The sequence below is a fragment of the Amblyomma maculatum genome, chromosome 5 (assembly GCF_055883805.1).
Source record: "Amblyomma maculatum isolate TAMU_Amacu chromosome 5, ASM5588380v1, whole genome shotgun sequence".
Lineage (NCBI taxonomy): Eukaryota > Metazoa > Arthropoda > Arachnida > Ixodida > Ixodidae > Amblyomma > Amblyomma maculatum.
The window spans coordinates 94111711-94135490 of record NC_139348.1 but is presented as its reverse complement, the minus strand read 5'-3'; the positions used below and the strand labels follow the sequence as shown (position 1 = coordinate 94135490).

Here is a 23780-nt window from a genome sequence, read left to right as displayed (position 1 = left end):
GCCGTGCACAGCTCTAATTTGATACCCCATTTCAATACATTGCTGTATATTATTTCTCTCTCTTCTTTACTGATACTATGCGTTTGCTACAACGTTGTATGAACTAGGCGGTGTTCGTCGGCATCTTTTATAATCTTTCAACAAGTTCTTTATGCAGCGAAGGTATTTAAGAACCTTGCTGTGTTTCAGTGAGCCCACCTGCAAGACTTTATAAGCTTTATTTGTTACATTGCTTAAATTCAGCCATTGCTTGTATCTTGCATAATAAATAAGGTAACAATAAGTAAATGTTCGCGAATGATAAGAGCATTACTATAAACCTTATCCATGTAGCCATCAAATGCCGCCAGCTGCCGTGAATATGCTGCTGCTCTAATTCAATAATCCACCATCCGACTGATTGCAAGCTGAATCTAAGTTCATTCCGCATACGCATTATTAGTAGAGAGTTGCTCCCTGCGAACTTGACAGTCTACCGTATAATCACTAGTAAGTCATTTCGACCTCGGATAATAGCATCACGGCTGTTTCAAATCGATAGTCGTGACACTATTATTCTCCATTTAGAGCACTCATAACTGTGAACAAAATTCTAGACTTCATGCATTTCTTTCTTTTGGCCATGCCATTTTGTTTGTTTTTCAGCATATGGTCGGCGGTGCCATGAGAGACTATTTACAAGAAGAAATAGAAGAGTAAGATACATCTTCTCCTTCATAACTCATTTTTATACTTAACTAGCTCTATCCAGGTGGAACGCGTTATTCACAGCCGGTGTTATAAGTCCCGTACAAAAATGCATGTTTAGTTTCTACGGAAATTCTAGCCAAATATGTCAACACACGGTTTTAAAATTCTGTCGATAATCTGCTACATGTTGATGGTGCAGATTGATCATGTGCTGTGCGCTTATCGAGTAGTGACCCAACAGTTTCTAAAGAGCGCGGGCCGAATCCGCACCACTGAAATTGTGTTGACTGTACGCTCAACTGTTTCCGAAACTCTAAAAGTGGTGCATTTTGATTCTGTGTTAAATTTCCACTGATGAACAACAGAGCATTGTGCACCATCATCTATTCGCCAGTAGCAAACACTAGCTTTTTTACACTGAGGCAAAAGTAGTAAGGTACATATTCAAGTTGCGATCAGTCAACGCATTCTATGTTCTGCTCGACTAATCAGCAATCTTAGATCAATGCCGGTTTATGATAAGTATAGTGAGACTTACAAAAGCTAAAAGAACGAACATCTGGTTTCTTTAAGCCTCATTATACTTATTCATTAACCGACACCAATCTGACTAGATTATTGATCGGTCGAGAAGAATGTAGGATGAGTTGATAGATCGCAGCTAGAATATGCAGCGTTCTACGTTTGCTTTAATGTAATCCAGCTATTGTCTGCTCCTGGCTAACCGATGCTGGTACACTATTTCCTGTTGTTCTGCCGTTGAAGGGAATAGAACTAAAATGCGTGTTATGACTACAAAAACAAGGATCGCATTATTGGTGAGCCCTTAACATTCTCTCGGTTGTTTATTCTCCTCAATTCAATTCATACCCAAGGTAAGACGCCAGACCGTTCTTTACGTAAGAGGTCGACGTACGGCCGGGAACTCCTTGCATGTGTACGCTAGAATAAACAATGGAAATGTAATTAAATTGTAGTACATACTAACCTAAAAATAAAGCAAAGCCTTCCGTGTGCTCCGCCGGATCATAGTTTAAGATATTGCATTTCTTGTCTTCAATAAGTTGGTATGCTGTATTTCACTGCATAGATGGCATCTACCGCTACCTGCACAACTCGGTTGCATTATGATATTTTTAATTTATCCCTGATAAGCAATATATGCAGCCTCTAAAGTTTTAATTGAGAATATAAATGGCCTAGCATGTCAACAGCAATTCGCTACTCAGAAAAAGTGAAGCAAAATTAACGAGCTATATAGGTACTGAAATCAGTAGCCACAAAAACGCAGTGCAAAATGGTGGAGCTGCGCAGATTGACATAATCTACATTGTGTCACAGAGGGTTAATATGCAATCGATAAGGTGTCCGTCTCAGCGAGAGTACCGTATCGAACCAATACAGAACTGTGCCGAAAAAATCCGTCTTAAACTGTCATCATTTAAAAGAAAGAAAAAGACGCCATCTCGATCTCCGCTCCATCGGCCCCAGTAAGTGCCGATGACAGCGACAAGCCTGGTTCCTTTCTTTCTTTTTTTTTTTTTTTCAGGGAGGCTGGCGCCAGAAATATGTGCATATGCGCTTCATTATCTTGCAGCACGTACCGTATAAGACTGGCATAAACCCGAAAAGCAAAAGCAAAACACTCACAAATATACCGACCCAGCTATTCGCCTTGAATCCAAGATGCCTGCGACTGTTCATCTTCACGTCCTCCTCGCGCAGGAGCTGCAATCCAACAGCGCAGTCCTTCGAATAGTTCACTGTGTACATGCATCACTTCCGTTCTCGCTCCTATTTGAACAAACTGAATGTCGTGATAATCCCCGCCGTAGAACTGATGATGTGCTTTACTCAAATTGCAACCTGCGACGCCAATGGCGGAAAAGCACCAACTGGCCACGGAACAGCTCCCAGCGCCGCGCTCATGCATTGCGGCGTAGACGCGTGCAAAGAAAACGCATACAGAAACAAGGCGCAGAAAAATCAAGCTTTAACTTCGGGGAAAGGGGGACGTCTCCAACAGGAACGTCCGCTAGAATCAAGGTACAGAAACAAGGCAAGAGAAGTTATATTGACCAGAACACAATTAAAATTTTCTTGAGCCTGTATTCATTGAACTCAGCGGCTGTTGAATGTCCTTCGAAATTCAGTAGATTCAACAGGTCAATATTCGCCCAATGGAGATTTAAACCCCATTTTCGTAAGGGTACAAATGCCTACAGCTTCGCTTCGGTGTGCGACCGGGTCGGGCACAATGGCGGTCCGAAGAGAGCGACAACGCTCGAGTGTTCACTCTATGTGTGGGCGACTCGGTACCTGTAATGCTGAATGTAAGCAAGGGCGTCTTGTGTGTCTCTGCCCCACATGCTCCTATGTAGCCATAGCACATTTTGCAGCTGGCTCAGTGGACCATTTATCTGCGAATAACACCAGTGGATCAAAGAATAACGAATTCATTGCGTAATCTTTTAGCGAAGGTTAAAATAAATGAAAGTGCATAGTGAGGGCGTTGATCCCTGAACTCTGAATGTAATTTGTTAATGCGAAGAGACAAATAATTTATTCAATTACTGGAATAAGATGACGGGAAATAAATTACTTTCCCAGCACTTCGAATTGTAATAAATAAATTTCTGCACTGTCAATTTAGTACAAAATGAATAACTTCAGAATAGTAGTTTCTTAGCAAAAGTAAATAATTCCTTTAAAATTTCAAGTTAATTACTGCTCTTTAAAAAGGGGTCATCCTCAGCCCGACTATACCTACTGCAGGGCGAAGGCCTAGGTCTCCCATATTCCTCCAATTAACCTGGTCCTGTGCTAGCTGCATCCACTTTACCCCTGCAAACTTCTTAACATCATTCATCAATCTAACTTTCTGCCGGCTCCTGCTACGCTTTCCTTCTCTTAGAATCCAGTTTGTTACCCTGAGCGACCATCGGTTATCCTCTCTTCGCACTACATGTCCTGCCCATGCTCATTTCTTTTTCTTGATTTCTACTAAAATGTCGGTAACTTGAGTTATTTCTCTGACCCACTATGCACGCTTCCTATCTCTTAATGTTACCCCTACCATTTTTCTTTCCATAGCCCACTGCGTTGTCCTCAACTTTAGTAGAACCCTTTCCGTTAGCCTCCACATTTCAGCCCCATAATTGCGTACAGGTAAGTACGCCTGTGCTGTCTGGAGCCCCACCAAAACGTTTTAAAAGATAAACTGGAACGTGTTCAAAGAATCGCCGCTCGTTTTATTTTGTCAAGGTACAGAAGAACGGACTCAGTGACGGAGATATTAAACACATGTGAACTCGAGTTACTTGAAAATCGAAGGCAAAAATCCAGGTTAAAGCTTTTATTTGAGATTTATTTCAAGGAGATTTAAATATAAGCAAAGATAGATATATCCACTCCCCGGGAAAACGGAGCGCCGGAACAAACCACACGAGAGCAATCAAGCCTTATGTCACACGTGTTGATGTTTTCCGCAACTCCTTTTTTCCTGATGTGATTGAATCTTGGAATGCTTTGCCAGTTGAGGTTGTTGAGCAGACGGATGTGCACAAATTCGAATGATCCATTGATGTTTTGTATAGAAAGCGTACAACTTGACAACTTGACGTCAATATGAATGTTATGAATTGTATTTTATTTTATGCCCTCCCTGTATCGACCCTCAAGCGAGGGTTAACAGTATCAATAAAAAAAAAAAGATGCAACTGTTCTATACTGTCTAGAGTGAATTTCACGTATTCTAGATAGGGTGCCGCAAAGCAGAAACGACAAGCGCCAAATCTGAACCAGCGTAGCGCCTCAGCAAAAAGATACATAATTGAGTTGGACGGTACGCTTGAGACCTCAGACCTACGGTGTCCTGTGTCTCGTGGTAACAACCATTCTCAACACCGCAAGATGTAAGGCATCAAGGGGCCCCGAAGCGACAGGTGCTGCAAGACGATCGGAAGGCAAAACTAGTTGGAGAGAGTGCAGTCGCATTTGCATTTCCTTCCGCCACGGCACAGTGATGCCTGCATGGCTATATTCGCCGCCACGGGGGGAGGGAGCAGGGAAGGGGAGAAAGATACCGGCGGAAATGTCCATGGCGTCAACATTACAGAAAACATGGGCGCGCTAGTCTATTCCTGGGACCGTGGAAACAATACACAACCCATTCAGGAGTTACAAACAATTGAAACAGCTCCGGCCGTGCAAGGTGCTTGGTTCGTCGTGCTTTTCTGTTATTTAACCCAATGAAAGCGGCAAGCGTTCGACCATGGTTCCATTTTTCTTATTTTATTGTCATTGTTTTATCTTAGTAGCTGCCCGTGCTGTAGCAAAAGGGTAGTGAATCGTTTCCAGGGACGGAACTTGGTTGGAAGACGAATGTGTTCATCGCATTTGGAGAGACGATATTGTATTATTTGCTAGCTGTGCTTCCTTTTTAAGCGGATGAAAATCAGAATGTAATTGAAAAGTAATTTCATTACTCTTCAGAGGTAGTTGTAATTTAATGTTATTTTTGTGAGCAGTAATTAGTAATGTAACTTAATTACCTCCTCAAGGTTTTCAGCAATGTAACTGGTAATGCAATCTAATTACTTTTTAAAAGTTATTTTGTCAGGTATGCTCAGTATTGCGACGATTTAATCTTTTATTTGAATGATAAAATTAAGAGAGTCCTGAAATGTGCTAGAATTATCCCCATACCTGCTTCAAAATTAACAAAAGATCACTGTTATTGGCTCTTATGTTTACACCTGATCGGCACATTTTCGTTTAGGAGCGCGCACAAGAGAGCACTCAGGGCAACGTGGCCTACGCTAAAACGTAGCAAGCGCCGTACGATAAGGCTTTCTCGTCCTTTTTCCGTATCGTTCTCATCATTTCTTGGCATTAAAAGGGAAGAAGTCTTCAGACTGGATTACTATTGAATACATTTTTTCTTCGCCCACGGGCCAGGTGCCGCTCGGACTGTGTCCAGTGTTCACTGTTACCTTTATGTACGCGATCAATTTGACCCTTACCAAGCCATGTTCTCTGCTTTATTATATGGATATACATAATATGCTGGGTACTTATTGCATATAGAATACGTTATACACAAACCACCTAAATGAAGTCATTCTAATTTACCAACATTATAAGCCAATGTGTTGAATGCGTGTTCTCGCGAAGAAAGAAATTCTCTTAATTTTACATGCGATTTTTTATTGGATATTCTTCCGGAGTGGACTTACGCATAACAAGCAGAATTCTGAGGAAATGTGCAAAATGACACTCATTTGCTCTACGACTAGTAGTTTGCTTTCGTTAATTAAAGTACGCTTAGCCTAACTGTCGCTCTTCAGCACTTAAGTATAATTGAAAACCTAGAAGATCAAGCGCAGATATATTGGTTGAAGACAAAGAAAACGAAGGGTTTCTTTTTCTCTTTTTTTTTTGTACATGCTGAACTTCGATTTTTTCTATTGAATCTTAGTCAAAACGTTGATATCTGCTGCTGTAATATTTGACTGAGAAACACGTTGAAATTGTCTTTTTAGGAAGATGTTCCTGTCAATTGCTTGTACGATTGCGAAGACTTCAGAACGGGGTTACTCGTTAGGCAGCAGTACGAAGATCAACGTCCATGCATTGTGAGTACCACTGCATTCACGTTTTTTTAATCGCGCGAGGACACTTTTTCTCACAATAATTGATGGTAATGACCACTTTTTTTTAATATTGTTATTGTCACGTGGTGGTGACCAGGATCGATGACACAAATGAAGAGTCGGTGATTGCACTGAAGAAACTCTTTATTGGGCTGACGTACGCCCGCAAAAGAACTAAGCAACTCGGCGGCGGCGATAGCAGCAAACGTGCTCGTAGGTCGTCGAACAAAGAATTCCCATCACACTCGCCAACGCTCCATTTAAAGGCTGCTCAGGACAATCTAGATTACGTCGCAAACCGCTACTAGCACAACCTGGAACATTGTGATTGGAATCTTCGAGACAGATCTCGGCGCATCGTTTCCGACAAAGAAAATAATAACGCGTCGTATCGCGACAACGAGCATGAACAAACACGGGATACAGAATTGATACGCGTGCCAGAATTAGTGATAAGGCCGCATGCCGGCGGCTGTTAAAGAACAACAAATACATTTTTAAAGGCTTCGCGGCATTATGATTTACGTTCATTGCATTTCGAAGGCGACATGTAAAAGAGGGACAAGGAAAACTGCAAAGAAAATCTTTTACCGAGGAAAAGGGGACACAAGGCACTTTTATTACGTTGGACAACGTCCCCCCTTCTAGCGAGAAACACCAAGCACCACATTCATTTAGGGGAGTGCAATGAAAACATAGCATAAATATTTCCCTGTGCATTTCGACTGTTGTACCTAACACAATTGGAATCTAATTTAATCATCAAATTATGATTTATCTCAAATATACGTAGTACGAGAGCAACAAGAATCTACCCAGTGGCTAAGCTAAAGCAATATAAGACGCAGCGCTTGAACCCACAAACCAACAAATGTTGAAGAGGTACCACGCTTCCTATCCAAAGAATCGAATTTAATTGAATAAAACAAAAATTTAATCAAAAGAAAAGATCGTTTATACGTGGTTTACCTGTTCTTTTTGTTGTTCTTCGCACAGAATTTGGAAGAATATATAACCAATAGAGTGCATTTCAACTTCTACCAGACACTGCTAGGCCGAAAGGCAAAACGTAGCACAGGTGCAGAAAAAAAGGCGAAGGGAACAAAGAACAGAAATACTACTGGGGAAATTCACAAGAAAAGTTCCGCAAAAGCACACTTCAGCTGAAAGATTATTCTCGAGTGTTTGTCTCTTGCACGGACGCCAAAGCAACAAGAAGAAAAAAGTTTGCCAGAACCTCAGGACTGAGATGCGAAACATGCGACAGAAAGATTTTTCTCGTTAAGATATCGTTTCGAGATTGTTTTATATATTATACGCGTGTGCCCGCTAGCTCACCTTGAAGCTTTCAATAACGTACTCTCGTATTTTCAATTCACATTTCTAGGCAGGTCAGCGATGCAGTCGTGCAAAAGAAGGCGCTTAAAAACAGAAACCCAAACAGTAAGGAACGCGACCAAATTATAGAACCGCATCGGGCGCTCGTTATTTTGCCATCCGTCCGGTATCTCCCAGCATTCAGTATACATAAATGTGGCTCTGCAAAATATTTCCCTTTTGTATAAGATATCCTTCGCACTCGGTCAAAGCAGTTGCTTTACGAATGGTTAGGACAGTGTGTAAAGTCAGGAGGGGTTCTCAGACTCTCAGTAGCACTGACAAGGGATTTAGACCGCGTGCAGTATATTGTAGGAGTAAAGTTTTTGGTTCGGTGTTGATGGGTTACTGGATGGTGGAACAACTTGGTAAACAACCGGAGAACATTATACAAAAGAACAATAGGTGGTACAAGAGAATAACAAAAGAAAACTAGCCGCGGTCGGCCGCGCCGATCGCTAAACAGAGCGACAAGGGACTCCGCGTCCCCGCAGTCGAGCTGGCGCCTCTTGTCCCAGCTCCAAAGCATCCACTACTCCTTGCGCTCGCCAGCGCGAGCGTCCTATCGCAAGGAGTAGCTCCAGCCAAAGACACTCGGGGCCCGTCCCGCGCTCCAGAGATGAGCCGAGAGCGCGCCCCTTTCCACCCGAAAAAAAAAATAAAATACAAATGCAGTACTGTAGCTTCTCTTTCCCGCAAGCGCGTATGTGCGCTACTAGTTGCAGCCTGTCCGATCGTTTCGCTTACTTACGTTGATGTACTAGTATACTACACGTTATGCAACGGAACGAAAGCCAGACCCTTCTCGCGGGATTTATGGCCTTGGGCCGTTCTTTTATGGCCTATGGCCTTGGGCAGTGTCCCTCCCGTCTCCCGTAGCAAAGGGAACCATGTGGTGGGGGTCCGAACGAAGAGCCTGCGCTATCTCCTTCTTGGTATACCAAGTGTCTGAAAAGAGACCAGATGCGACGCGCAGTTCGCACTAGGGCGTCCCGCCGAGACATTCCTTCACAGCCAAGTATGCCAAAAATACAAACGGCAACGCACCGGACCTTACAGTAGGGACAGCATGAACCCGAAGCAGAGGGCATTTTAACTAATGCGGACTGCGCACACATCAGCTCATGCTGATCTTGCCGGTTCGCGCTGTATTAATGCGCTTTTTGGGCGACTTGCCGAAGCTCACACAACTTTACGAATAAACGTTAAAAGCAAGAAAAGCAAGTCTTTTCCACTGATCGGAAGCTAGCGGCATTCTAAGCACCATGGGCGTAATAATGTGATCACACAGTTGTCTCATTATTAAAAGGTGTCCCTAAATCCTGGACATGCCTCCCTTCCATGCTTGACGGCACATTTCTCAACTACAGGGCAGCCGGATATATGTAAACGGCAAGAAAATCTCAGTGCCACTCACGACCGGCACATTTAAAACTATGAAAACGTGGACTCCATCTACAAGCCACAACGCAGCTTCTGGCTTATGGCTCGCATTTTCTTCATGTCCTCGAGTTTCCAATTTACTGTTGAAATCGCCGTGCCATTACTGCACACATAAATTGCCTCATGTATGATGACAGACATTCAAGCATTTGGAGAGACACGTACAGAAGCGTTAGTTTGACCTCTCCCGGTTCGAGATCCATTTACAGAGCAATGTGGCTATGAGCGGAATCTTCCCCGCATGACTAAGGATTTGCTTGCAATAGCTTCGATTTGAGGGTCCCAGCCTAGGAACGCGACATTTTACGTAATCTCATTTCTTGTTTCTTTTTTTTTTTTTTTCATTCAGCGCCGTAGCATTCAACAGGGCCTCTGTCAAGTCTTGGGTATAGTATTGGGCTTTCAGTTTCTTATTTGTTCGAGTCACCTGTGACTGTTGTGTCAATATTGTAACGGGTATTGCGCCAAACGTCCAGGCAACACCCTGACGTCGCCGTCTACGCCAACTAGCCACTGATTGTCTCCGTTTCGTCGTCAACTATAGATTGTATCACTGCCCCCCTCCTGTGTAGCATCGACTCAATGCGACGCGGTGCTACTAGGAAGAGGTTAGCGAAAGGGTGCACAAAAGTGTCACAAGGACCCAGAGGCGTTGACGAAAAGTTCAGTCATGCACGATCATGATAGGGCTTCAGCCGAACCACGTGCATGACTTCAGGACGCTGTGGACTTCGTAATGGAGCTAGGGCTACGGGAACAACGGCGTAGGCGACGTCACTGATACGGCGAACAATTTCGTAAGGGCCGAAGTATCGACATAGTAGCTTTTCTGATAGGCCGCGATGACGAACAGGTGTCCACACCCACACGAAGCCGCCCGGCTCGTAAGTAACGATTCTTCGGCCGAGGTTATACCGAGCAGCGTCATTCGCCTGTTGTCGGTGGATTCTGAGGCGTGCTAGTTGCCGCGCTTCCTCAGCACGCTGAACAAAGATGTCGGCGTCAAGTTCGGCGTCAGAGCAGCAAGAAGGACCAACTGGAATCATGGCATCCAACGACGTGCTCACTTGGCGACCGAAGACAAGATGGAACGGTGTCAGCCGCGTCGTCTCTTGAGTGGCGGTATTGTACGCGAAAGTTATATAGGGCAAAATCGCATCCCAGATGCGATGTTCTGCGTGCACATACATAGAAATCATGTCGATGAGGGTGCGATTGAGGCGCTCCACGAGCCCGTTGGTCTGAGGGTGTTACGCCGTCGCACGTCGATGTCTAGTGTGAGTCAGAGTCATAACCAACCGGATTAGGCGAGCCGTAAAAGCTGTTCCACAGTCAGTGATTACCACGGCGGAGGCGCCATGACGTAGGACAATGTTATGAACGAAAAATTGCGCAACTTCGGCTGCAGTACCTCTAACAAGGGACGCGGTCTCCGCGTACCGTGTTAGGTAGTCTGTCGCGACGACTACCCAACGGTTGCCAGACGAGGTCTTCGGGAAAGGACCGAGAAGATCCATGCCCACTTGATGTAAAGGGGTCTTCGGCGAAGAAATAGGCTGAAGAAATCCAGCAGGTTTCAATGGCGGAGACTTCCGACGTTGGTAGTCATGACATGAGCGTACATAGGCCCGCACCGATGGGAGTAACCTGGGCCAATAATACTTTTGACGAACTCGTGCAAGTGTACGGCTCACCTTCAGGTGGCCGCCGGTGGGTTCATCATGACAGGCACTCAATATATCTGGGCGCACCTCGGAGAGCACAACAAGGAGAAAAGTCTCTTCACTGTTAGCAAAATTTCGCTTGTAGAGCACGGTACCAAACAGAGTGAACATTTGAAGCCCACGATGAAAAACACGGGGGATACGGGCGTCGACGCCCTGCAGGTAGTCGACGAGTGGCGCTAACTCTGGGTTCATTCTCTGCAGCTGCGTCATTTGGGTTGTACTAATAGCCCCCAAAAAAGGAAAATCATCGGTCGTTTCTTCTGGATATATGGCGATGGGCGAGCGCGACAGACAGTAAGCATCCTGATGCTTCCGTCCTGATTTTTATACGACTGTTACGTCATACTCTTGTAATCTAAGGCTCCATCTAGCCAATCGTCCTGAGAGGTCTCTGAAGCTCGCGAGCCAGCACAACGAATGGTGATCGCTTATAACGCGGAAAGGTCGGCCGTAGAGATATGGTCGGAACTTGGTGAGGCCCCCTATTACTGCCAGACGTTCTTTCTCAGTTGTTGAATAGTTGGTTTCGGAGCGGGTAAGTGTTCGGCTCGCGTAAACAATGACCCGTTCTGCACCGTCTTGCCACTGAATTAGTACTGCACCAACCCCAACGTTGCTGGCATCAGTGGGGACGTCAGCTGCGGCGTTTTCATCAAAATGGCCTAGTATTGGGGGATTCTGTAGGCGGCTGCGAAGCTCAAGGAAAGCGGCCTCTTGTTTGCTTCCCCATAAGAACGGCGTGTCATCTGGAGTCAGTGTGGTTAACGGTTCCGCGATGTGCGAAAAGTCTCGTACAAAACGTCTGTAATAGGAGCACAAACCTAAGAACCGTCGAACAGCTTTCTTGTCAGTTGGGCGCAGAAAACATAAACGGCAGCTGTCTTTTCAGGGTCCTGGCGAAGACCTTTTACGCTGACCACGTGAACAAGGAAGCGAAGTTCCTCAAAGCCGAAGTGAACATTTCTCCGGTTTGATTGTCAGGTTGGCGTTTCGGAGTACTTTTAACACAAGGCGTAACCTTTCTAGGTGTTGGTCGAAGGTGGTCGAAAATATGACGACATCATACAGGTAAACCAAGCACGACTACCACTTCAAACCGGACAGAACGGTATCCATCATGCGTTGGAACGTGGCCGGTGCCGAGCATAGGCCGAACGGTAGCACCTTAAATTCATACAAGCCATCGGGTGTAACGAAAGCCGTCTTCTCTCGGTCTCTCTCATCTACCTCTATTTGCCAGTACCCACTTTTTAGGTCTAGCGACGAGAAGTATCGGGCATCTCACAGTCGATCGAGTGCATCGTCTATGCGGGGAAGTGGGGAAACGTCCTTTTTAGTGACGAGATTAAGTTTTCTGTAATCGACAGAGAACCGCAGAGTGTTGTCCTTCTTTCTAACGAGAACAGCCGGTGAAGCCCACGGGCTTGTAGACGGCTGAATGACATCAACGGCAAGCATTTCGGTGACCTGTGTCTGAATTGCTGCTCGTTCCGTTGGCGAAACACGGTATGGGCGTTGGCATACGGGGTGCGTGGTCTCGTCTGTTATTATACGATGCTTGGCGACCGGAGTTCGGCCCACTTTGGAAGACGTAGCGAAGCAGTCTGCAAAATCTGCCAAGAGAACCGAAAGCAGATCCTTCTGAGCCGGCGCTAACTAGGTGTTTATTTCGACAGGTGGCAGAACATGACAAGGTCCAGTATCGTCTTGAAGGGTTCCTTCCATGGTACACAAATGTGGACACTCCGCGACGTCTTGAAGGAATGAAATCACCGTGCCTTTGACGAGGTGCTGAAATTCGCTCGAAAAGTTGGTGAGCAGAACGGTAGTGCAGCCACCCCGTGCAACCTCGGGCAACAATGACACCCCTCTCAAGTAACAGCGGAATATGACCCTCCGCCATGCCCTCAAAGTCATGAAATAGGTCATTCTGCACGCGCATTACGACACTGCACCGTGGTGGCTCCGTGACATCATCCTCCACAATACGCAGAGCATGGCTACAGGGATCGCGGGTGTCGAATCGTGTCACTGCCCTTTTAGTCGAGAATGTGACTCGTGCCTCATGTAGGTTGATCACAGCACCATTTGCCTGCAGAAAGTCGAGCCCCAGGATCAAAGCTCTCGAACAGTCGCGCAAGACGACGAATTCCCCGACGTAGACGAAACCGCAGATGTTAATTCGGGCTGTGCACCTTCCGGCCGGGCTAATGAGGTTACCTCCAGCCATTGCGAATGCTAGAGCCCAACCATGGCGTCACAACTTAGCTCAATTTCTGGGCGAGGGCGTGGCTCATAATTGAATAGTCTGCACCGGTGCCAATTAAAGCAATCGTGTCAGTTCCGTCAAGTGCCACGCACAAATCAGAAGTAGCGCTTCGGATGCTGTCGCTACCCTGCCCTATTGAGAAATCAGCGTATCGGCGTATCGGCGGCGGAGGATCTTTAATTTTCCGGCAGCAGCGGCCTTGCCTCCGGAGACCGCTGGAATTAGTTTTCCCGGCGTGGACTGGGAGAACGCCGCTCAGTATAGCTGGCGTCTCTGCGAGGGCTTGGGGAACGGTACCGCAGCGGAGATGACGATCATGAGTCAAAGCGCCCGTATCTCCCAGGCCTCTGACGGGCCGACAGATGAGCTTCAATTTCGAGCGGCCGTTCGCCGTTCCGTGGACAGGGCGCATTGGGTCTGAAGCCGCGAAGTACCGCTCGGCGATACGGGCATGCACGACAAAAGTGACCGGCCTCCCCGCAGTGGTAGCAGATTGGCCTGCAGTCCCGCGTACGCCACACGTCCGACTTCCGAGGGCGTGTAGCAGGCGCCACAGCTTGAGCCGATGCGTCATACGGACTGATGTGGCTAACCACCGGTGTCGGGTCATTAAGACCAACCAGACCAGTCGTTTGTCGTCGACCTGTGGAGACATCGTAGCGACAGGATCGTATGCAGCTGCCTGACGAACAACGGCTGTGTGCCTGGGCATTTCATCGACGCGCTGCAGTACGTTGGTGACCGGGATTTCAGGAGCAGCCTGGCGTACTTCATCTCTGACGAATTCAGTCAATGATGTCACTGGCGCAATCTGAGGCAGACGAAAACATTGGAGTTCCTCCCAAACAACCGACCGAATGAGGTCACGTAAGGCGTCCGCACCGCCTCCATGGCACGACGAAAAACAATCTGGGGCCAAAGTGCTGACATCTCGGTTGTACTACCGGGCCCGCTGTTGGAGCGTCGTTTCCATGGTCGTTGCCTACGCGAGAAATTCAGCAACGGTACGCGGTGGACTGCGAACGAGGCCCGCAAACAGCTCCTGCTTAACTCCACGCATGAGGTGGCGAAGCTTCTTCTGTTTCGTCATATTTGGGTCTGCGCGCTTGAAAAAACTGGTCATGCCTTCGCAGTACATGCGCACGCTTTCATTTGGCCGCTGGTTTCTGGACTGAAGTGCAGATTCAGCCTTTTCGCGGCGGTCGGCGTTGGGGAAGGTGGTCAGAAGTTTACGGCAAAATGCTAACCAGGTGGTAAGGGCGCCCTCGTGGTTTTCTAGCCACGTACGCGCAGACTCTTCTAGGGCAAAGTAAACATTATTGAGCTAACGCTAGTCACTCCAGCCGTTGCACCGAGCCACTCGCTCGAAGGTCGCCAGCCAATACTCAGCATCTTCGAAGACGTTGCCGTGAAAAGATGGTGGTGTTCGCGGCGAGTGGCAGAGGATCGGAGCTGAGAGCCTGGGATCAGTGGCCATGTCGAGGTGGATCTAGAGTTGCGGCTGCGTGATCCTCGTAGGGGTGGAAAGAGGCCCAACCTCAGGCGACTGTCCGCGGAGACGGCGACTGAGTCGCTGGTGGACCAGAGTCAAATCCGTCGTGAAGCGTGTAAACGTGGGAAAGCGGACCCAGCACCTCCACCAGACTGTAACCGGTATTGCGCCAAACGTCCAGGCAACGCCCTGAGCCTAAATGACTGCCGAAGTCCGAGAGCGGTTTGAGGAGCGGTCTGAGCGTGGTTCCAGGCAACCAACTTCGTCGTCTACACCAACCAGCAACCACTTCGTCGTCTATGCCAACTAGCGACTGATTGTCTCCGCTTCGTCGTCAACTATAGTTTGTATCAATATGTATCTACTTGGCGTTTGATATACGGTGTCACGAGACTGTTTGATATTTATATCAAACAGTCTCTACATGGTTGGTCCCCCCATGTTCTATGTTCACATGTGACATTCAGTCCTCGGCTACGCTCTCCCGAGGTTCGTCCAGGGCCTGACACTACAGTAGCTATGATAAATGTCGTTAGGCCTATAGCCACGGCAAAGCCAATAATTATGTTTTGAATATAAACGTTAGTGCACGACTCAAATAGTTGCGAATTTTTCTTAAACATGTAGATACCTCAGGGCTTAGAATTTCCTCACCGCCTCACACACCATTGCCCTCGTCACTCCAAGTGGGTTTCAAGCATATGCTTTCTTTGTACTTGAGCGTCTAAATACTGCATTGAGGCAATATCCGAGTAAAATGAATGCATTCGCCTTGCAAGACTTCTCAACCCTATGCTCTTCACACGCATAACCTATCGACTCCAATTAAACATGCAATTTCCATCCTGATTCAGCCATCAGACTGGAAATAAAGGGCGGAAACCAAGGCTATGCCTTTAGGTCGTGCAACGACCCAAGTAAATGGTTAAATAACGAATAGAGATTTTCCAGTCATCTCGTAAATAACAAGAAATAAGCATCCAAGGGCAAATAAATAGTATCAAATACGGAAACAGAAAATACACCTTCAAATTATTCCGCCCCTAATATCCTCGTATGGCAACATAGTTTCCAACGGCCACTCCGCATCCTCGACGATAATTGAGCACAAGGCAGCCTCACAGTCAATAATTGAACAGTAAGCCTGACCGAACGTAGACTGTGTGAGGCTGAATATATGCCACGTATTACCCTAATGAAAGGTATAAATAGCCTTTAAAATGTGAAACGATGGTTCGGAAATCATCATTAATGATGAATTTTAAGCCACACCTGTTTCCTTCTAGGCCTGTCGATCCGGAGTCCTGTGGCCCCAATAGCTACAAAACTTCAAATTATATCTGACGCTTCAGAAAAATTCGAGCCTTTCAAAAGAACAAAAGAGTGCTTTTATCCTAGACCACTTCTCATAACCGCATCTAGCTTGCCAAAGGGACTACACTTCCAGCAACAAGGATTCAACAAATGAAACAGGCGAAGAAACCACTGATGAGTATCAGGCAAATGTAACAATATTGGATCAAGAGTTTTTCAACTTCTTACGCAGTACTGAAACGGAAACGATTGCGCTGTAGAAGACAGGAACCACAATAGTCAGTTTCTGTACATTGCAACTATTCTGACGTTAAATACAACCGAGGGTCAGCGCACCAAGAACCAGACAGCAAAATAACCCACATGTCTTCTTTTTCCTCGTTTTCCAGTATGTCTCTCGCCTCTTCGCCATCTGGTCGGTAACAGTTACCCCCTTCCCAGGCAGAGCCCTTTCGGCGAGTCAGGCGCTATGACAGGAATGAAATGTTTCAAGGGTCAAAAGGTGCAAAAAGCTTTTTCCTCCGAACGGCGCCCACTGGCGTCGAGACCCGGTAATTTCGGCTGGCGAGTTGCTTCACGGTGACATGAGCCATTGTAGCGTGCCAACATTATCAGGTTAACACTGGGATTCTTACGGTTTGCCAAATCCAGAATAATTCACAAGGAATGTAGGTTACGTGACGATCATCACCGTCATATCGAGCATTTAAACCGGTCTTGAGTTACGCCAGTCCTCAGGCGGGCTGTCCGATGCTCTTCTTCACCCAGACATAAAGTATCTTCTATCCATGCCTTGTCGGTAATGAAGAATGGGAGGCCTGTGTTGAAGTCTGCCAAGTGAAACAGGCATATCGTTTGTTTTCTCACTTTGCAGGATTTCGACCTTTTTTATTTTGCACACAGCGAAGAAATATGTTTTCTTCCTTGCTGTAATTATTGTGATTTAGAGGTTGGCACACGATGACAAATGTCTCCGATGTCTTGAACCAGCAAAATCCTGATGTTTTTACTACCATATTACATCGGCGTTTTCATACACAGCTCTTATCTCCAAACTGGTTGTCGTGTAGTACGGTTGCAGTTTTTCAGCCGGCGGTGTTCTGTGCTCAGTTCTTTATTTTATTTGTATGATTGCTGAGCAGCTCTGATGTCATCTGGAGTTCATACCATCACACGTGTCGCTAGGAGTTCAGCTCTGAGGTCCCGTTTCAGATCATCCCCAGATGAAATGAAATATTCTTTTCTCATGATAGAGGTGTGACAAGACACAAACATCCAATAACCAATCTAAAACCCTTGTTACGACATTAAGTGTCAAACGTAAAACTACTCCTGCATTCGACAGCAGTGCACAAGCAATGACTTTTATAAAATGTTTAACAAAATGTTTGAGATCATCTGCATTGATTACTGGAAAGCTTAGTCCTTCATAGGGTACCGCAGCCATATTGGAGCTCAGTGTGATAGGCATGCTTCTTTTGTAGCCGATACTAGGCTGTTGTCAACGCGATTCAAGCTGCTAATAACTGCTCTTGTTACTGACTGGGCGATTTACACACGCAGAAGATCCCAGACATCCTATAAGGGTGAACGCTTATCCTCCATGTTTCCGGGAAGACCTAACATGCACCGCTCCTGCGTACTTGGTCGAAATAGCCCAAGGCCTGCACTAATGCAGAGCAGTTCGGCCCGATCGCTTATGCGCACTGCAGCTGTCTGGCTTTTGGTGGCTGGCAGCCTTCTTCAGCGCAGTGGTAGGTGTTTAATGCGCCTTCTAAAGGAGGAGATAGTTGAGGTGTTGATGACAATGGAATTCTAGTGCCCGGAAGGTGCATTTTAACTAAGCGTTTTCGAATGGTACATTTTCGAAACCGAATAAACTAGAATCGTCTAGAATCAATGCCGAATCGAATGCTAATAGTGTAGCTAAAACCGTAAATGAAAAGCATTCGAAACATTTTACTAATATTTATTTCAAATGAACATTCCTGATAACGCTGAACTCACTGCGGTAGAGCTTAAGCACGATTCTAAAACTAATGGAGTAAAATTAGAGCTGTTAAATGTTCCAAAACCAACTTCCAGTGAAGGTTCGCAAAACGAAGTCGATACATTCACTGCACGACCGTAGTGTTATATTTATACAGCGTTATATTACAGTTATATGATGAATACAGGGAATAAAACTACTGCCACACCCTAGGGCATGAGAAGGGCGACAGTTATCTATGAGCCGGCATGACCATGGGGGGTCGGATATTCAGACAGCACTTGCTGTAATTACCTATTCGTTAAGCTTTTGAAACCATGCATGAGCACTACCAACACCATCACACTAATGAATCCCGTCAAGCCATTTAACCCTTCGCGGTGCGCGTGTTGATTGCAGCTAGATGGTACACAGCGTCCATATAGGCACTGATTTTAAAGGAATAGCAGAAACAAATGCCATGAATCCCATTCCAATTCATGACAATTATTTGAACAGCGTTAGAAAGGTTGAAAATATACTGGATTCATTCGCAATAATTTGTAGCACTCCTTTTATTCTGTCGAATAATTTGGATCACGACATATACCACTCGCTTTTCAAAATTTTCGAATATACGCACAGCATAAATTTTTACTGATCGGCTCGCGGATTCGTTCCTGTCACAGGGTTATTCGAAGGTTCCACATCTGGACCAGTAGTGCACCCTTAAGTTGAATGCTTGGCACAGAGGCACATATATAGGCCAGAGAGTTTTCACCAAAAAGAAAATTCCAATGCTGCCGCAGTAAACATTATGCGTACTAGAGCAAACAACGTACGACTTATGCAGAAATTTAACCAAGGCAGTCACCATCGTTATTTTATGATGGTAAAGTTGCCAGTGAAATGTTGCGTTCCGTGTATATGCTCGCACAAAGAGCGCATATTTTATTAACCTCTGGAATTTTCAAAACAATGCCAAATAAATTAACGCAGTAAATATGGGCTGGATAAAGCGCCGGGGGAGAAATAAATACGGCAAGCTTACAACATACCTTCCAAATTTTAAAACACTTACTCTTAGGCGCTCTTTTCGTGTTGGGGAGTACTAAGAATACCCCCATCTCAAGCCAGTGGAAATAACTCGCGCCCAACGAGAATACAAGTAGCGTTCATTCTACTAGAACTCATAGCATTTAACACGAATGCAAACGGCAACAAATCGCAACAACGTTTTATGTTTGGTTTGGTTTGTGGGGTTTAACGTCCCAAACCAACACAGGCTATGAGAGACGCCGTAGTGGATGACTCAGGAAATTTCGACCACCTGGGGTTCGTTAACGTGCACTGACATCGCACAGCACACGGGCGCCTTGCCTTTTCGCCTCTATCAAAAAGCTGCCGCCGAGGCCTGGATTCGATCCTGCGTCCTTGGGAACAGTAGTCGAACGCCGTAACCACTGCGCCATCCCGGCGGGGAACAGATCTGAGGAACCTTCTGTTCCAAGGCATGAGTTTTCTTGTTCCACGCCTTTGTGGAAGATTCTTATAGGATGTTAATCCCGTTGGATGAATTATGTTCAGCAGATTTGATTCGATAGATGGCGCTTTGCGGCATTTCGCAGTAAGGCTCCTCTATTTAAAAAAATAGAGAAGCCTTATTTCGCAGCTCTTTTGGCGCTCAAGAAAGGATACCTCTTGCAATTTCAGTATCGTGAGCTGCAGACACGCGTCTAGAAGCGTGATCATTACGCGAAAGAAGCAAAATTGAATTTCTAATAGCAAGTATTGCGGGTGCATAAGAGTAAATATGGTATTAGATCACGCACAAAACTTGCGGTATATAGGCGTCGTTCCTACGGGACTGTCTTGATTATCGCTTCTTACCTGCCAGCGACTACTGCCGTGGTTGGCTGCTAGATACAATCTTATAAGAGGCATAATTCATGACAATGCCCACCGCGTGCTAACATCGACAACCTTTCGGTGGCATGCTAAGTGAAAACAGAACGCTAAAGTGTGACTCATACATCACCCTTGGCCTACTGACAACATTGTAACAGAGGCAGATATCTCAGGACACATGAATGGCATGTGGAGAATGTAACTGCTTGCTAGCTGCTGGTTTCGGACCACACTAGCGTCTTTGAAGAGCGGTCTTATGTTCACTGATGCGTAGTAGTGGGAGTATGCAGGGATTTCCCAGCATAGCCCCTACATACACCTTCCTTCCTTATTTTTTTTATGATTGCCGAGCTTTTTTATACTGATCCCTACAAAGTTGACTACCGCTTCTCCTCTACCGTAAAAGCCTGCCTCTCACAATTATTAAATTTAGATACAATTCCAATAATATCCAACGGCAGTAACGTAATGTGCATCCGGGTGCGCCGTCAAAGACTGCGATGATTCGGGGGATTATTGTGCGAGAGGCGAATGTCCGAAGCGGTTACTGAAGGCTTGACTACTGGGGGCGACAAGAACAACTCAAACTTTATGCACAAAATGATTGCACATTTACACAATATAGATCAGAGATGCAAACGTGATTGAACTGTCTAGCAGGAAAATCTTCCCTCCTGGACATATCGATAGATGCAGAGCACCTAAACCTAGCCCAGAACGACGGAGTCGGCTCTCGGACTTGGTTTTGAGCCCTTGGGCACATGCCATCATTTCATTAAAAAGCCCAAACGAGACCAAGATTTGTGTGTTGCTGAGTGCAAATCACTTCACAGTAATCAATGTCTCCCAAAAACACACACATTCAGAAAATCATGGAATTAATTACAAAAATGCGAAAAGTTGAGAAAGTTCAGTCGAATCGATTGTTCCGCTGAATTGTTCGTGGTACTTGTCACTCCAATGGCTTTCGGCGCTTCCCGACTATCTGCGGAGCCCTTCTGTCTGTACGCAGCAGACCTCCCTTCTTACTAGAAGGCACAATGGGACGACGCACTGAATATATAGCACTTTTTTTACATCATGAGCTAATCTTGGACGCCTATCGATCTCATATAGGACTTTCTGATATCAATTTCTGGGGAACTTCTGAAATGCAGTGGATAGTGTCTACTCATCGCTGCTACCGTACAGAATATATTTAGCCGCGCGACCCGCACTCGTCTCCCTAGCGATGAATATCCTGCACGTCACACGCAAATGCAGATCGCACCGCTGAGCCCTGCAGCAGGAATTTGAGGAACGGGGCCAGACAAGGACCAATAAACGCAAGTTACAAACAGGCATTGTAATCGCAGTCCTTTAAGCGAGACGAAACGAGAAAGTATTTTTTTTTTTGGTTATTCAAAGCACAAGAAAACAATCACAGAATATTTCAGCTGCATATCCCATTTACTTAGGCTCAATTATATTTCTTTTTTTTTTTTCAGCAAATGACCATGCACGATTTCAATTATTATCAGCAACATGTGCCATGCTTGATCGGAGTGTGCAAGGGAGGCTACTGCAGAAATGCGACAAGAAATGCGTTTTGCAATCCGACACTGTAATCGACTGTGAAGATTTGAGTACTGGTAATTTAATCTGCGACGAATAAACTAGCCCATATTGTGCAGCCATAAGTTATTTTGTACGGCGCTTTCTTCGCATTCATATTGAATGTTCACTTTTTTTTTATCCCTTGGCAATATAGGCTATATTGATGTTCCGCTGGGTTTATGCTGCAATTGTGCAACAGGCACAGAAAGGGAAAACAATATCAGCTGAACACACAATGAGCTCAGAAACACGCATTTTAACTGAGTAGTCTACCATTTGCAGCAAAAAATTAGTCGGTAATTGTTGATACAGAACCTTCTATGCAACCAGTTACCAAAACAGTATTGGTCGTAAAAGCCAATATGGGCAATTTTGAACATACAATGATCTGAAGAAAAGGAGACGCCCACTCGCGTACGTATTCGTGCATTCGCTTTACGCGTTTTAAACTCTTCCTCGGCGTCTTCTGAAATCTCTAATCCATAAACTTTTAGGCGCATCGGAACTAACTAAAGGGGAACACTTTGGATCAAAGAGCTGAGAACTAGTTACAAAGAGTGAAAGCACTACGGAGCTTTGCCGTGTTCCTTCTTGGAACCTTTGTACACCATCCAAAATGATTAGGAGAGGTGTTACGAATTGTGGGGTACATCGAAATTGTGACCTCAAGACTTCAGTGGAAATAATCCACCACACATGCATTGCCTAGCTCTGTAAAAGCTAGAACTTATGTGTCCTAGATCACATTCCAGATCACATCACATTCCTTACTTTGTCATTTTGAAGTCATTTGATTTAAATATCCCGATAAATGAGAATTGTAAGGACCGATATACCCCTTGAAAAGCTGTTATCCGCTGGGCGCTACTCGCAATCCCGGCGCTTCTCATGTTGTCGGATATTCTGCCGTGCAGGCTGCATTACCTCGTAAATACTGCCACGCTCGGACAATAAAACATTTTGAGCTGGAAGAAGTTATTACTCACCACGATAAATTAACCGCACGCAGCAGCAGCAGACGACCAAGGCTCACACAAGCCGCGTTCGCGAACGCTGGCGTCGGCTGCGTTCGAATAGACCCTCGTCTGGCCGCCGTCTGCTATAGCCGGCCCCTCTGTTTCACTCATATGCCAAAGATTGAGAAGTGCTTTAAGATTGTCTCATTTTTGTAGTCCGTACACCTTGAACGACTGACATTAAGAAGCTAATTTGGTGCATGCTGCGATATGTCTGGTGCTACAACAGAGCCTGAATTTCAAGCACAATTGTACTGTCATCAGCGTAATGAACTTTCTTTTTTCGGCGGTAACAGGCCTAGACCTGAAACACATATAATTGAAAGCATTGGTCGTAACACGTTTCCTGGTCCCCAGCCAACTTGTTTTTTACGTTCACTGCAGTATTTTTGTTTTCTTTTTTTACATACTGTAGGCGGTCAGAAAAACAGTTGAGAGAAAACTGGTTAAAAGTGCCCTCTAAGATCTAGTTGCGGTATCTTATTTACTAACAATTATGATCTAGATTGTCAAATATGTTCTTTATGTCTAAGAAGACTGCTTCATTATTAATTTCGTCTTATGTGCTTATATAACCGGACAATTGCTTTAGGAGAGAAGTTCGGATTAATTTTTGTAAGATCAAATTGCGTCGAATTATTCTGGCAATACTATTGTAAAATTGATTTCATTAAATACGCGATGTACTACATCTCCAACATGTATGCAATGATAGATAGTATTGCGATTGGCCTGAAATTTGCACTGCCATGTCTCTCCCCGTTTGTTGAAACCAGTCTCGGAATTGCAATTGCAATTTTTTAGCTATTGAGCCTGTTCCAACTATCCAGTTCAACATATTTAGGAGTGCCTGTTTTGATATGTTGAAGTCCGAGTAAAATATGCTGGGAAAAATTAATCAAATCCCGATGACCTAAACTTCTCCATCCTCTTATTGTAATCCAGGGATTTTCTCGAGACACATCTGATAGAGATGCAAAGGGTATGCATGGGCTTGTTCATATTCAAAATATTGTTCGACTACGTTGCTCACAGTTTATTCGATGCAGTGATTAAGGTTTCATTAAACTTATCCCACAAAGTCTGAAGTGTTGTCTTTTTGAAAATATTTTTTGACGGTATCATCGGCGCCGGCTCATTTCGACCTTCTCGTCGATTCGTTCATGACATTAAAAGATTTTTTCGTCATTCCTGATATCTGAAAATCGACGCAAAATGTATTTATACTTTCAATGCCGAAAGTTTCCAATTACCCACTTTTGAAAGTTGCAGTTTCTACTCTGTGTTCTTCGTTGCTAGGTGTTGCTATACACTTTCGCCATGAT

General features: G+C 45.3%; 1 protein-coding gene across 2 annotated transcripts in view; it reads left to right on the top strand.

Moving 5' to 3' along the window:
• The window catches only part of LOC146188739 (uncharacterized), a 52411-nt gene that overhangs the window by 27051 nt on the left and 1580 nt on the right, over positions 1–23780 (top strand). Inside the window, exons 4-6 of one of the 2 annotated variants that reach the window (XM_084603908.1) lie at positions 646–695; positions 6234–6326; positions 21331–21522. In XM_084603908.1, coding sequence (XP_084460034.1) covers positions 646–695; positions 6234–6326; positions 21331–21450 — 263 coding nt within the window. In that variant the 3' untranslated portion in view covers positions 21451–21522. Of the gene's footprint in view, positions 1–645; positions 696–6233; positions 6327–21330; positions 21523–23780 lie in introns of those variants that run through there. The other variant, XM_084603909.1, reaches the window with a different exon arrangement.